The 12,585-nt window shown below is 38.9% G+C and overlaps 1 protein-coding gene across 3 annotated transcripts in view; it reads right to left on the bottom strand.

The window, feature by feature from the left end:
- Positions 1-12,585, bottom strand: part of rarb.S (retinoic acid receptor beta S homeolog) — a 245,930-nt gene that overhangs the window by 67,001 nt on the left and 166,344 nt on the right. For all 3 annotated transcript variants that reach the window (XM_041567529.1, XM_041567530.1, XM_018269282.2), the window contains exon 3: positions 1,223-1,364. In XM_041567529.1, the coding sequence (XP_041423463.1) occupies positions 1,223-1,364 (142 nt within the window). The remainder of the gene's footprint in view (positions 1-1,222; positions 1,365-12,585) is intronic.

Genomic DNA, 12,585 nt, shown 5'->3' with positions numbered 1-12,585 from the left:
GCAAATTCTAATGCAACTGAATTTGGCTCATTTTGCTGTAGCAATGCTTTTCCTTTTTATTTAAGCTTCCTGAACAAAGCATTATATTCCCATTCACTCCAGAATACTTCACCAAATCAAATACCTTAGATGAGGGAAAGGACCAGAGATTTTCTATATGGAATTCTATGCAAAAAAAATAATTTTTTATAAACATAGGATTATTTTAAGAATGTTGATTTAAATTGTATTTATATTGTAATCTCAGTGAATTAACAAACGCCCAAGCTGTACAACTGAATTGCCAGTCACTGTAATATTCAACATATATGTCCACCTTAAGCCAAGCTGTTCCCAGGTGCCCTAAACTCCCAGATATAATACACTGTAGGGTGTACAATGTCTCCAGATTAAACGAGGTAATAGTCAGAGAACAGTTCTGCCAATGCTTTCTGAGTTTCTTGTGCCATTTACACAGGGGCTCCCATATTGCTGCAAGTCTGACAAGTGTAGAAGGACCCCTCCAGAAAGGCTGATGCCTGCCACCATTCAACTGATGTTTAAGTGACAATAAAGCAGGTGTTCAGCCATAGGGGATTGTGTTTTTCTGCTTCATAACATGAACGCCTGTGATGGAATGTTGAATGAGGATGATTGGAGACAGTGGGATGGCTAATTGCACTGTTGGATTAATAGATATGAAACACATACTGCATGGAAATCTCATAAAGAAAAAGTGGGATATGGAGAGATGCTTGTACTTGATTTTCAACATAATGCCAGTTAATGGAGGTGGAACTTTTTCCAGCACATCATAAACACAACTGTTAAGAATAAATGTACTGGTAAATAAAAGAGCTGCTTGGGACTTAAGCATCAAGAGTAAATCACTTCACATTAGGGTGTTGATTGCCATTTAACACAGAAGGAAGGCTCTTGTGAAGGTCAAACAAAAAGCAAAGAGCACATATGGTGCATCATTCCACATGTTCTGAGCTTTCCTTCCCAGAAGCCCTTGAAAAGCCTTTGGTTTATTAGGCAGGTGAAAGATGAAGTTTAACAACATCTTGTAGGGCACAGGTTGAAATCTTTAAAGGAAGTGTTTAATAATAAAAGTATACTCATTGGTTAATGTTATTAATAGAGGAGTAGCGGGGTAAAGTCTTGAATATATCTCACACATAGCACAATGGCCTGTTGACTATTTTGACTGATAACAAGGAATTCTTCACATTGGACTTACATTCTTTGGACATGCCCACTTGAAAGCACCTCTGCAGCCGGCAGTACTGGCAGCGATTCCTTGTAACTTTATTGATAACGCAGTTCTTTTCTCTGTGACAAGTGTATACCATGTTTTTCTGAATACTCCGCCGGAAGAAACCCTGTAATGAAAAGGACACAGTATAGAAAAGGAGACATCAAACGGGGGCTAATTAAATCCATGTTTCACCACCCCACAGATTGGCCTATTTAGCTAATGAAATGTCTTCAATGGATATGTCAGATAATGTTAACTTTCAGACCATTATGAAATATTAAAGCCTTTGTATCATTTTCCTGGTTGCTCAGAGCAAGCTGTTTAATCAACACTAAAGTATACTGAACAGATTATGATGCAGTATTGGGAAACTGATACCAGAGCCAGGCACTTACAGGATGACATAGTACGGTATGTTACCTTCTGACAGCCAGCCTGGAAAAAAAATGCGTTCATGTGAAGTTTAACCACTTATCTGCTAGTGCCATAGCAGAGTTCTCTCATTCTTGCTGATAGGACAAAGGACACAGTAAGCTGTTAGCAGTAAACATGAATATGGACAAAAACACTTTAATTAATAACCTGAATATGACTGTAGATTAACAAATCATAAAAGTGTCTTCTATAGGGATGTCTAGACATGCTGTACAGCCCATGTTAGGTAGAACAAAAGGTGATAGGGATGCAGGAGTTGAAGAACAAAATGTGATAGGGATGCAGGAGTTGAGGAACAAAAGATGATAGGGATGCAGGAGTTGAGGAACAAAATGTGATAGGGATGCAGGAGTTGAGGAACAAAAGGTGATAGGGATGCAGGAGTTGAGGAACAAAAGGTGATAGGGATGTAGGAGTTGAGGAACAAAAGGTGATGGGGATGCAGGAGTTGAGGAACAAAAGGTGATGGAGATGCAGGAGTTGAGGAACAAAAGGTGATAGGGATGCAGGAGTTAAGGAACAAATTGTGATGAGGATGCAGGAGTTGAGGAACAAAAGGTGATAAGGATGCAGGAGTTGAAGAACAAAAGGTAATAGGGATGCAGGAGTTGAGGAACAAAAGGTAATAGGGATGCAGGGGTTGAGGAACAAATGGTGATAGGGATGCAGGAGTTGAGGAACAAAAGGTGATAGGGATGCAGGAGTTGAGGAACAAATGGTGATAGGGATGCAGGAGTTGAGGAACAAAAGGTGATGGAGATGCAGGAGTTGAGGAACAAAAGGTGATGGAGATGCAGGAGTTGAGGAACAAAAGGTGATGGGGATGCAGGAGTTGAGGAACAAAAGGTGATAGGGATGCCGGAGTTGAGGAACAAATGGTAATGGGGATGCAGGAGTTGAGGAACAAAAGGTGACGGGGATGCAGGAGTTGAGGAACAAATGGTGATAGGGATGCAGGAGTTGAGGAACAAAAAGTAATAGGGATGCACTAGTTGAAGAACAAATGGTGATAGGGATGCATGAGTTGAGGAACAAAAGGTAATAGGGATGCAGTAGTTGAGGAACAAATGGTGATAGGGATGCAGGAGTTGAAGAACAAAAGATGATAGGGATGCAGGAGTTGAGGAACACCAGGAAGAAGGCCCTAAGAACATCTGCTAAACTGTGACCCATGGGCTACACCAATTCTTACTTTTAATTTAATTTTATTTTTTATTATGATTTTTATAAAACTTGATGTAGGGGCAATGGCAGAGAAGAGTTTTGGCTGGAGAATTACAAGCCGAAAGCAAGTTGCCAATAAGTTTGTGATACTGCTCCCAGCCTTGGCTGCTATTTTACGGGCTAGGCTAGTAACAAACCAGCCAACCGGCAACCCTATCTTGCATTCAGTGGTCCACTTCTGCTGAATGGAGAAGACAGGCACTGTGCATTTAGTCAGTCTAGTAAGTTGGTCAGGCAGTTCAGACCTTCCATGCTTATCATTAAGAGAATTCCCTCTGCAATCTGGCAGTATTCCTTATATGTGGCTCTTTCCTAGTAACCAATTAGGGCACAAGTAATGCCCACTTTCTGCTTATACTGGCTGGTTGGCCACTAGATTGCAGGTGCCCATGGACAGCAAGTGCCCATAGTACCCTGCAGAAAAGCTAACCTAACTTGCTATACTATCTTATGCTTGTTTTTACACCAGAAACACAGGATTCTGTTAATTTAGAAATGAGAAAAAGCCTGTGGATTATTTGCATGTTTTGCTGTAATTATACCCAGAGCTGCTGTACCATTTTACCAGCCCTTTTCTTCCAGGTACCAGCTGCCGTCCTCCCCCAGATACACTATGTCCATGTCTGGTTAAATTCGCATTCACATATTCCAGGAACTATAAATCTCACCACACATGCTAATTCCGTTTATTACTTTCTTTTTCATCACAAGATGTACTGAAATTACTCAACAAATCATGCATTGTTGTGTTTCTACACTGATACAGTTGATAAAAAAAAACAGATTAAGAAATTGATCTCAAGCCAGTTGTGCCACACATCAGAAGATTACATGGATCAAATTGCCCAGATCTGTTCAATCAGCATTAGGCAATCTGATCAGATCCTTGCAATTAAATTGACATATGACTGCAATTGTTGGCACAATAGGTGGCAATACATCTGTGATGCAATAGTTGGTCTTGGGGTCTAAATTGAATAATAAATATCTCTTAGTTTGACTTCAGGGTTATGACACTTTAATACTTCTTGTTAAGCTACAATTTTTTGAAACCTAAAAGCTGACAGTGGGCAATAGCAGGATACCAAACTCTGGCATAATCTGTTCCATAAGCAAATCTAGTTTTGTGGCACGAGACCTCTTCTACTGCTTCTCTGCTTTGACAAATCTGAACCAAAAATGAACTGGTGTTTGTTTCTGTGCTAAGGGGTTCCCAAATGGGTTATAAACTGAGTAATATGTGTTAAGCATCAGTAGATAAAAACAATTGTTTTGAAAACTGTAAACCATCTGCTTATTAAAATAGTACTTAGCTTAGCTAAATATTTCACTACAAAAATCAATAACCTAGAAAAATAATACAGCAACATAATGGTCAGTCATTGTCCCCTAGAGCAACAAAGAACCGAGCCAACTGCAATTGGACAATCAAATGAACATGATTATATGTCTGGATAGGGAACACTGTGTATATACTCAGGGCCGCCATTTGAAATCACAGGGCCCCGTAGAACAACATTTTCAGGGCCCCCTGGGCCCCGCCCACACTAGCGACCCCCCTTACAAGTTAAAAAAAATTGGGGCCCCAAAATTTTTTTTTTTTTAAAAAAACATTGGTTGTAGGGCCCCCCTTACAAGTTAAAAAAAATTGGGGCCCCAAAAAAACATTGGTGGCAGGGGCCTACAGAATATTAAAATAATACATTGGTGGCCAGGGGATAAAAACAAAAACAACATTGGTGTTCAGTAGAATTGAACTCATGGCTTCAGGATTTCAACTTTGCCTTCTTTCGTGACTTCGGGTCTTTTCGCCACTTCGGGACTTCGGCTTTGGCTGTTTTCATGGCTTTGGGTCCTTCGGCTGTTCTCGGCACTTCCGCATTTTAGCTGTTCGGCTGGCTGCACGCACGGCTTCGGCGCTCTCAAGGGGCAGTGCTGCAGTTTTGAAAGGAGCCGGCCCCCCTTCATGCCTGGGCCCGGCCCACTTGTCCCCCCTTGATGGCGGCCCTGAGTATTCACATGTATTGAAGTACTGTATATATATATATATATATATATATATACACACACCAGACAGGTACTGGTACACAAGTACAACCACTGCCACACAATTCTGCAGCTGGAGGACAGCAGGAGTAATTGTTTCTGTAACCCCTTTCTGCTTTGCTCTCATACTCTCTCCACACCATGCAATTCCGTCACTCTTTCCTCTTTTGTTTTCCACTTTTCCTCTTCTTCCATCTCTCCTCTACTCCCCCCTTACATTCTATCTTTTGATCTCTTGTTTTATACTTTTTCAATTCCTCTTTTCATCCCTGAATCCTCCTTCTTTTTAAACTTTGAATTCTCTTCTGATTTTATTAGGCTTCCCCTCCTGCTACCCTTGCCTTTTCTACTGTGCTCCCCATAATTTTTCTCCACACTTCATTGTACTGTGCTTAAACATTTAACTTTTTTTTTTTCTTTTTAAAAACTCCCTTTCCATCAGAGCACAAATGTAGGAGGTGTGTAGTGCAATTTAGCAAACTTTCCTTGTGGCTTACTTGTCCCCCCCTGATGGCGGCCCTATATATACTATTGTCTATACATGAATCCTGTTGCCATTCTATTCTATATACAGGTACTGTATGGGTTCCTTATCCGGAAACCCATTATCCAGAAAGCTCCAAACTATGGAAAGGCCATCTCCCATAGACTCCGTTATAATTAAATAATCCACATTTTTTAAAATGATTTCCTTTTTCTCTATATAAAACAGTACCTTGTGCTTGATCCAAACTAAGATATAATTATTCCTTATTGGAAGCAAAACCAGTTTATTGGGTTTAATCAGAGGCAGGCTAAGCTGGTCGGACACCCTAGGCCAGTGTTTTTCAACCTGTGTGCCGCGGCACACTGGTGTGCCGCAAACTAATGTTAGGTGTGCCACTATCAATTTGAAGGCCGAAGTGCGCGGACCTTTCACGTGACGTCACGTGACCTGAGCGGGCAGAAGAGCCGTGCCTGGGTTGGCTGATCAGGGAGGTCGCTGGCTGCACTGCGCGCAGCTTCGATGTGAAGGCAGAAGGCAGAAGTGCACGGACTGACAGGTGAACGGCTAGTGCTGTTATCAAAATATTAAGGAAGCAGACCCTGCGGCTTAGCCGTGCTGTAATAAGGAGAACCATATTTCTAGCTGTCTGGCTGCAATGCATGAGGCAGAAGGTTGTCAGTAAGAAAGTAGAAGGAAACATATATGAAAAGGCCAATTGAACTTTTACCTGATAAGATTTTCCAAAGCAGGGTAGCGCTGCCCTCTATTTAAGCTGGTAGGGGCAATAGCATGGGTACCCGGCATAGCAAGCTTACCCTGGCCTTGAATGATGAATGTGAGAATTCTCTCACGAACACAGAGATTAAATTATTTTGTAATTGTGTTTTTTTGTAATAACAAAATAATAATAAGTGACCTGCTTCTCCCTTTGCACAGTTGCTAGCTGAAGCACCAGATCTAGTTAGTTAGATTTGAGATTTGATTATCAGTATTGTTTATTTATAAAACCCCAACGGTCTTGGCAGCAATTATAAAATATTTGGGGGAGTGTTATTACAAAAAAACACAATAACAAAATAATTTAATCTCTGTGTTCGTGAGAGAACTATTGCCCCAACCATCTTAAATAGAGGGCAGCGCTACCCTGCTTTGGAAAATCTTATCAGGTAAAAAAACTGCAGATGATATAATAAAGTTCAATTGGCCTTTTCATATATGTTTCCTTCTACTTTCTTACTGACAACTTTCTGCCTCATGCATCAATGTTTAAAAAAAAGCTTACATTAACAATAGCACTTATATTGTTAATATAAGCTTTTTTTCACATTTTCAGCTGGTGGTGTGCCGCGGGATTTTTTCAATGAAAGAAATGTGCCTTGGCTCAAAAAAGGTTGAAAAACACTGCCCTAGGCAACCCAGCTCTTTTTAATGTTTACATGATTTTCTAGTAAGGTATGAAGATCTAAATTACGGAAAACTGGAACTGGAAAACCCAAGGTCCCGAGCATTCTGGATAACAGGACCCTGTATTTCCAACCAGACGTGATTCCACTTCCAGTAAAGTTCCTGCATGACAATAATATGGCTTTGTTGAAATCTATTACTCAACAAAAAATGTTATATCTTTATTGTAAACAAATTATAGCACTGCAATGAGAAAATGTCACCAATTCTCCATTTAACTACATCTTTTTATAGGTTTTGCCTCTAAGCAATGGGTTCTTGCCATAGTAACACGTGCGTCATGTTGGACATATGCTACTTCATATGTAAAGATCAGACAAGGTGCAATGTAAGACTTTTATGGAGTCAATAGAATCTGAAACCTTCCAACAGATGTTTTAGGAAAGAAACATTTAATCCACCAAAAACAAGGGTAGTAAATGTAAAAGTTGACATTGTGCAGCGAGACTTATATTACTAAGTAGTGAAAGAGATACAATTACACATGCTGTAAGGCTGCGCCAGCCACCTGCACACTTACTAATGACAGAACAACCATTGCATTGTCTTGGAACAGAGGTTAGTTCTTAGGCTCACAATAAAAGGGCTTATCTGAACGTGTAGAGACAGTGTACCGTATAAAACACAGTGAAAAGCAGACAATGGAAAAACATTCTCATAAATACATGTTAAACTATAAGTAAGTGTTTTTCCCAATATAACAATAAACAGGCGCACCGGCGGTTCCCAGATAATCTCAAATGATTTCTGCGTTCAAACATAGAAACCTAAAACACAGAATCAAACAAGGAGGGCAGATAAGCACTATGGTGAAGAGTTCTGGGAAACCAATGTATAGTTTGATATGATTTTGAAGACCTATTTTATCTTTTTTTCCTGGGTCACAACTGATAAGTAAAGGTACATAGGGGTCCATTTACTAACAATCGAATTGTGATTTCTTTCCACGAATCACAAATTATTTGTGTTTGTGTTTTCTATATTTCTAAAAAGAGAGATTTATTTAGTGAATAAAACAAGAAAGCCTTCAATGCCAAACTTCTCCAAGTAAAAGCTGTTGATGTGCTGTTGAAGTCATTGGGGCAGATTCACTAAAGGGCGAAGTGGTTAACGATAGCGACATCCAATCCGCAGGGAATAGTGAACAGGACCGCTGCTAGTGTTCGTTTGCACTTGCCAGGCGACTTTTCGCTCTAGGGAACGGGTGTAAATTTGCAAATTCACAAATTTTCCTGTTTTTTTAACGTTACCTCTTGCGTCAGAGTTTCTGATGAAAGGCAAACTGCTAAAATGAAGCTACAACTTCCTTAATCTTATTTCAGTTACATCATATCCTGTCTGCCAGCAATGCATTAAAGTTGTAAAAACGCTGGCGACTTTTCTTTTTTTTAAGTGGGGTTACCTTCAAAAGTCTTAACTATTAAACTTTTTTGTGTTAACATTTTTCCCCAGACATTTGAGGGGCATGGAATATTCGTTTTAGGGTGGGCTCATGTGTAGGGCATTAGAGGATATCTTGTCTTTATTCAGGTTCCTTGGACATTTGTAATAAAAAGTGGCCACTTCAAGCATTTGCACCAACATCTCTAATAAAGACGTCCATAATAACTTTAATGTACCTGCCCTATTCAAATTGCCCTAAGCGTAAGAGGACTAAAGATGTTTCTCTAGGCAGAAGCGATCGCTAGCGTCATTTCACTTTGAAAGGCTCGCGCTGAAAAATTGCCAGCGTTCGGCGCCCAGGAAGCAACTTCACATTTTAGTGAATTAGCATACTGGCGACTAATTTTCGCCTGGCGAAGTGGCACAAAGTGTAGCAAAGCGTTTGCTGGAGACAATTCGCCTTTAGTGAATATGCCCCCTAGTGTGGTGTGCTGATCCTATTGGACCATTTTTAAACCAATAAGAATTTCAGATTTATTTATTTTTTTGCCATGATTTGTCTGAAACGTTTAGAGCTTTTTGAGGTCAGATTGTTCAGCACTTCTTTTTGTTCATACTTTTTTAAATCTGAACGTTTCATAAATTCAATGACAGTTGTGGTTTTAGAGTTTGTTAGCTTAGCATTGGTTTAAAAGAACCTCTAAAACCACTAAAACCGACCTTTAATAAATAAGCCTCATAGTATATATACACAAGACAAGAAATAAAATATTTTTCTTCTTGTTTTATCTTAATACAAATGGGACCAGTTCTATACAATTTAACTATGTTACCAAAAAGATGTCAGACTGTGTTGTTTATTTCTCTTTAGCACTTGCCTAAGGAGTTTAAATCTCAGGACATTTCTCTGACTTGTAATTAAATGTAGCCCCTAACAATTTTGTTGGAAATTTTGAGGCAGGCATCTTATATTTAATATTAAAGTAACTCTTTTATTGTTTTCTTTAAGTACCTTGTAATTCAGGCCACCATATCATCCAAATGAGGCAAGTGCCTGGAATTTTACTTCACCAATTCCATTTCTATGAAGACCATATTATTAGTAATTTTTTCCCTTTATTGTATATTTTTACTCAAGCAGATATATACCAGAATCCTGGTTTATAAGTCACACGACTTATATTGATATCAGACTTTTTATGTTTAACTACCAGGCAGGAATTCCCCAATCACTGTGCATTAGGCCACAAATTAGAGATACATTTCTCCAGAACATGGAGCTTGTACACATTTCAGGACAGAATTTGTGTTCTGTATTTTAGCCAACATTCAATTTAAAAACACATTTTAAAAAAGTCAAACCAAAGTGAAAACTGAAATCTGATCCAGATGTGTGTAACAAAAGGTTAGATATTTTAAATAAATATGTCACTCACAAAACAAAACTTGAATTACTCAAGAGATGGAATTTGTCTCCAGGGAGTACAGAGCAAATATTTGCATGCACACACTCCATACCTCCCTGTTCAAAGGCAGGAGATATATTTTAGCAACTGAGAGGCCACACATTATGAAGGAGACTCGTGAAATGGAGATGTGATGACATAATAACTCTGCATGAGTTCCTCAAGGCCACAGAGAAGTTAAGTAGATTTAGAACAGAGGGCTTGGATGTATAATAGCTGTTCCTTGTACTAAAGGCTTTCATGGGCAATGATGCATGTTGGTATACACATTCTAAATCTCTCAGATTACTGGCCCCATTCTAGCTGATCCCTTTAATACACTATAAATGAGCACATGTACTACATTATTGTTACAAGATTCAGGATTCACAGAAGGTATTCTTTAAAGCAGAATAACAACCGGTACTATAAGTTGTTAGGCATGAGGTGTGGGCCTGGGCAAATCATTTGAAATTACTATTATTATTCTCCATGAAAATCATACAATCTAAAGAATGCACTTTGCATGATGCATTGTGTGTGGTTATTCACAGGCAGGGTCGGACTGGGCCAGCAGTACTCTAGAAAAGCCTAGTGGGCCCCACTGACCCAGACCTGCTCCATGTGTACTGTAATGTAGAGTAGAACACAACTTACCCAAGTGCTTCAAAAGTAATCACAAAGGATAACACATTTGTGCCCCTTTAACTCTCTAGCATTGCACCATGGGGTAAAGTGGAAGACCCCTATTATCTCCCAACATTCCATTTTAGATGATGGCCCCAAACCACCCACACAGCCTCCCCACCAACTATATTGCTATTTTTCCTCAGCTCGAGCAAAGAGAGCTGGAGGGTAAGATGTTAACAAACTTTATCAGGGGCGTAACTATAGAGGAAGCAGACCCTGCGGCTGCAGGGGGGCCCCATGAGGCCCTAATTCATATACAATTTCAATAAATATTGGAGAAATAAGTCAACCTCTAAACATTTTGGGGCCCTGAAAAATTATTTGCTTTGGGGCCCAGTAATATCTAGTTACGCCACTGAACTTTATTATAGTTTTTTTTCAAAATCTGAAAAGTTCTCACTATTTTCTGAAAACGACTCAGCACGGACTTTTCTCTCCTATTTATCATTAAATTTTTCCAAAAACTTCTTGTGCGGGAAAAAAATTTACAACATTGCTAAAAAATCTGAATTGTACAAAATTCCAGATTTGACAACGAAAACTTAGACTTTTTTGGATTTGACACCGAAACCTCCAACTTTTTTGGATTTGACGCCCGAAAACTACAACGGATATTAACGGGACATCTGCCACTGACTTCTACATGAACTCGGCAGGTCTGAGTGGGAGTACTTTTTTATTCCGACGTTTAACGCCATCAGGGTTTAATCAAAAAATTCAAGTTTTTTTTCTATGAAAAAAATGTGTTTTTCCCCTTTAAAAGTCCGACCAGAAAAAAATCAGACTTAAATAAATAGCACCCTAAATGTTTTATCGTCAATAACATGTTAAAACACATTGCAAAATGTGCGGGGGGGATTTAAAAAACAGCTGAGAGCACTTAAAATTACTGTACTCTACAGTAAAAATTCTGCTTTAAATCAAGAAGGCATTTGTACACACCAACCCCACATCTACTCCAGAATTATGGAGAGTTGTATGCAAATAGTACTATTATTCCTTTGGGACTGACAGTTGTTTACTGAATTTATACAGAACGAAAGCTGCAGAGCCAAAGTACCAATTTAAGAACACTGCCTAAATTTATATAGAACACTGCCTATGGTTCTGGGATTAGAACAGCTTTGCATATTAGACAATAAAAAGACAATAGAAATTATTAGCTAGATTGGTTATAAAAATACTGGCCGCAGAAAATAAATATTTATGATATCTAGGGCATCATGGGGAGAAATAGCCAGAATTTTTTTCTATGTATTTTTGTTTTTCCTGCATCTGGTTATTATTTCAGCTTCATGTGCACTGTTTTCAGGCTAAACTTTAAAAAAAAAACCCATAGATATTACAAAAGAAACCCCTCTGTTTATGCCAGCATTTGTAAGGCCCTGTTTCTTTTATTATTGTAATTTTTTTTAAAAAGAGTGCTTGTCAGGGACACAAGAAAATCGATATTTAACCTATTAATCGTAGGTATTGCATTTACCCCTAATGTCGGACAGATAGAGAAAAGTAGGCTGAATTGAATCATTGCTTCTCATCTTGTTATCTAAATGGATAAACGGATTAAATGTCATTCTTTCTCTGCTGCATTCGATGTCCTCATTTACAGATTGCAAGAAAAAAACTGAAACTTGCAGAGTATAAATAATTCAAAATCCATTGAATCGAAGTGCGTTCGGTGAACATTCGCCACTGGCAAAGGAGGCCAGATTATTTTTCACTTTTAATTCCGTGGCTATCTTATCCACTTTGTGGAAAATGAAGAACGATACATGAAACCATACGCCCCAGCGGTCGAATTAAGCCGTTCCTTGTGACTTTTACTTAAAAACAGAGTTAGTATTTAGACGATGCAATGCTAAGACATAAATGCCAAAATGCCCTATTTACTTTTGTACAGCTTGTCGTTTTCTGTGCTGAACACGAGAGAGGGGGATACAGGTCTCGAGCTAATTCAGGAAAGCTTGAGGTGACTTAATAACCACTGACACTGAGAACTATAGAATTCCATCTTGGTACAATAGAAGCCTTTGTATATTTAGTGTCATTCAGATCAGTAATCTTTTTTACTCAATTCTCAGTGTATTACAAAGCCATAAAATCCTCTGTGATGGCTGTGCTAACACCAGCAAGATAACATGTTTAATGAGTCAACATAATGTGTAATATTT

Source organism: Xenopus laevis, chromosome 6S, assembly GCF_017654675.1.
Source record: "Xenopus laevis strain J_2021 chromosome 6S, Xenopus_laevis_v10.1, whole genome shotgun sequence".
NCBI lineage: Eukaryota > Metazoa > Chordata > Amphibia > Anura > Pipidae > Xenopus > Xenopus laevis.
The sequence above is the reverse complement of the archived record's forward strand: the minus strand, read 5'-3'. Positions and strand labels throughout refer to the sequence as shown.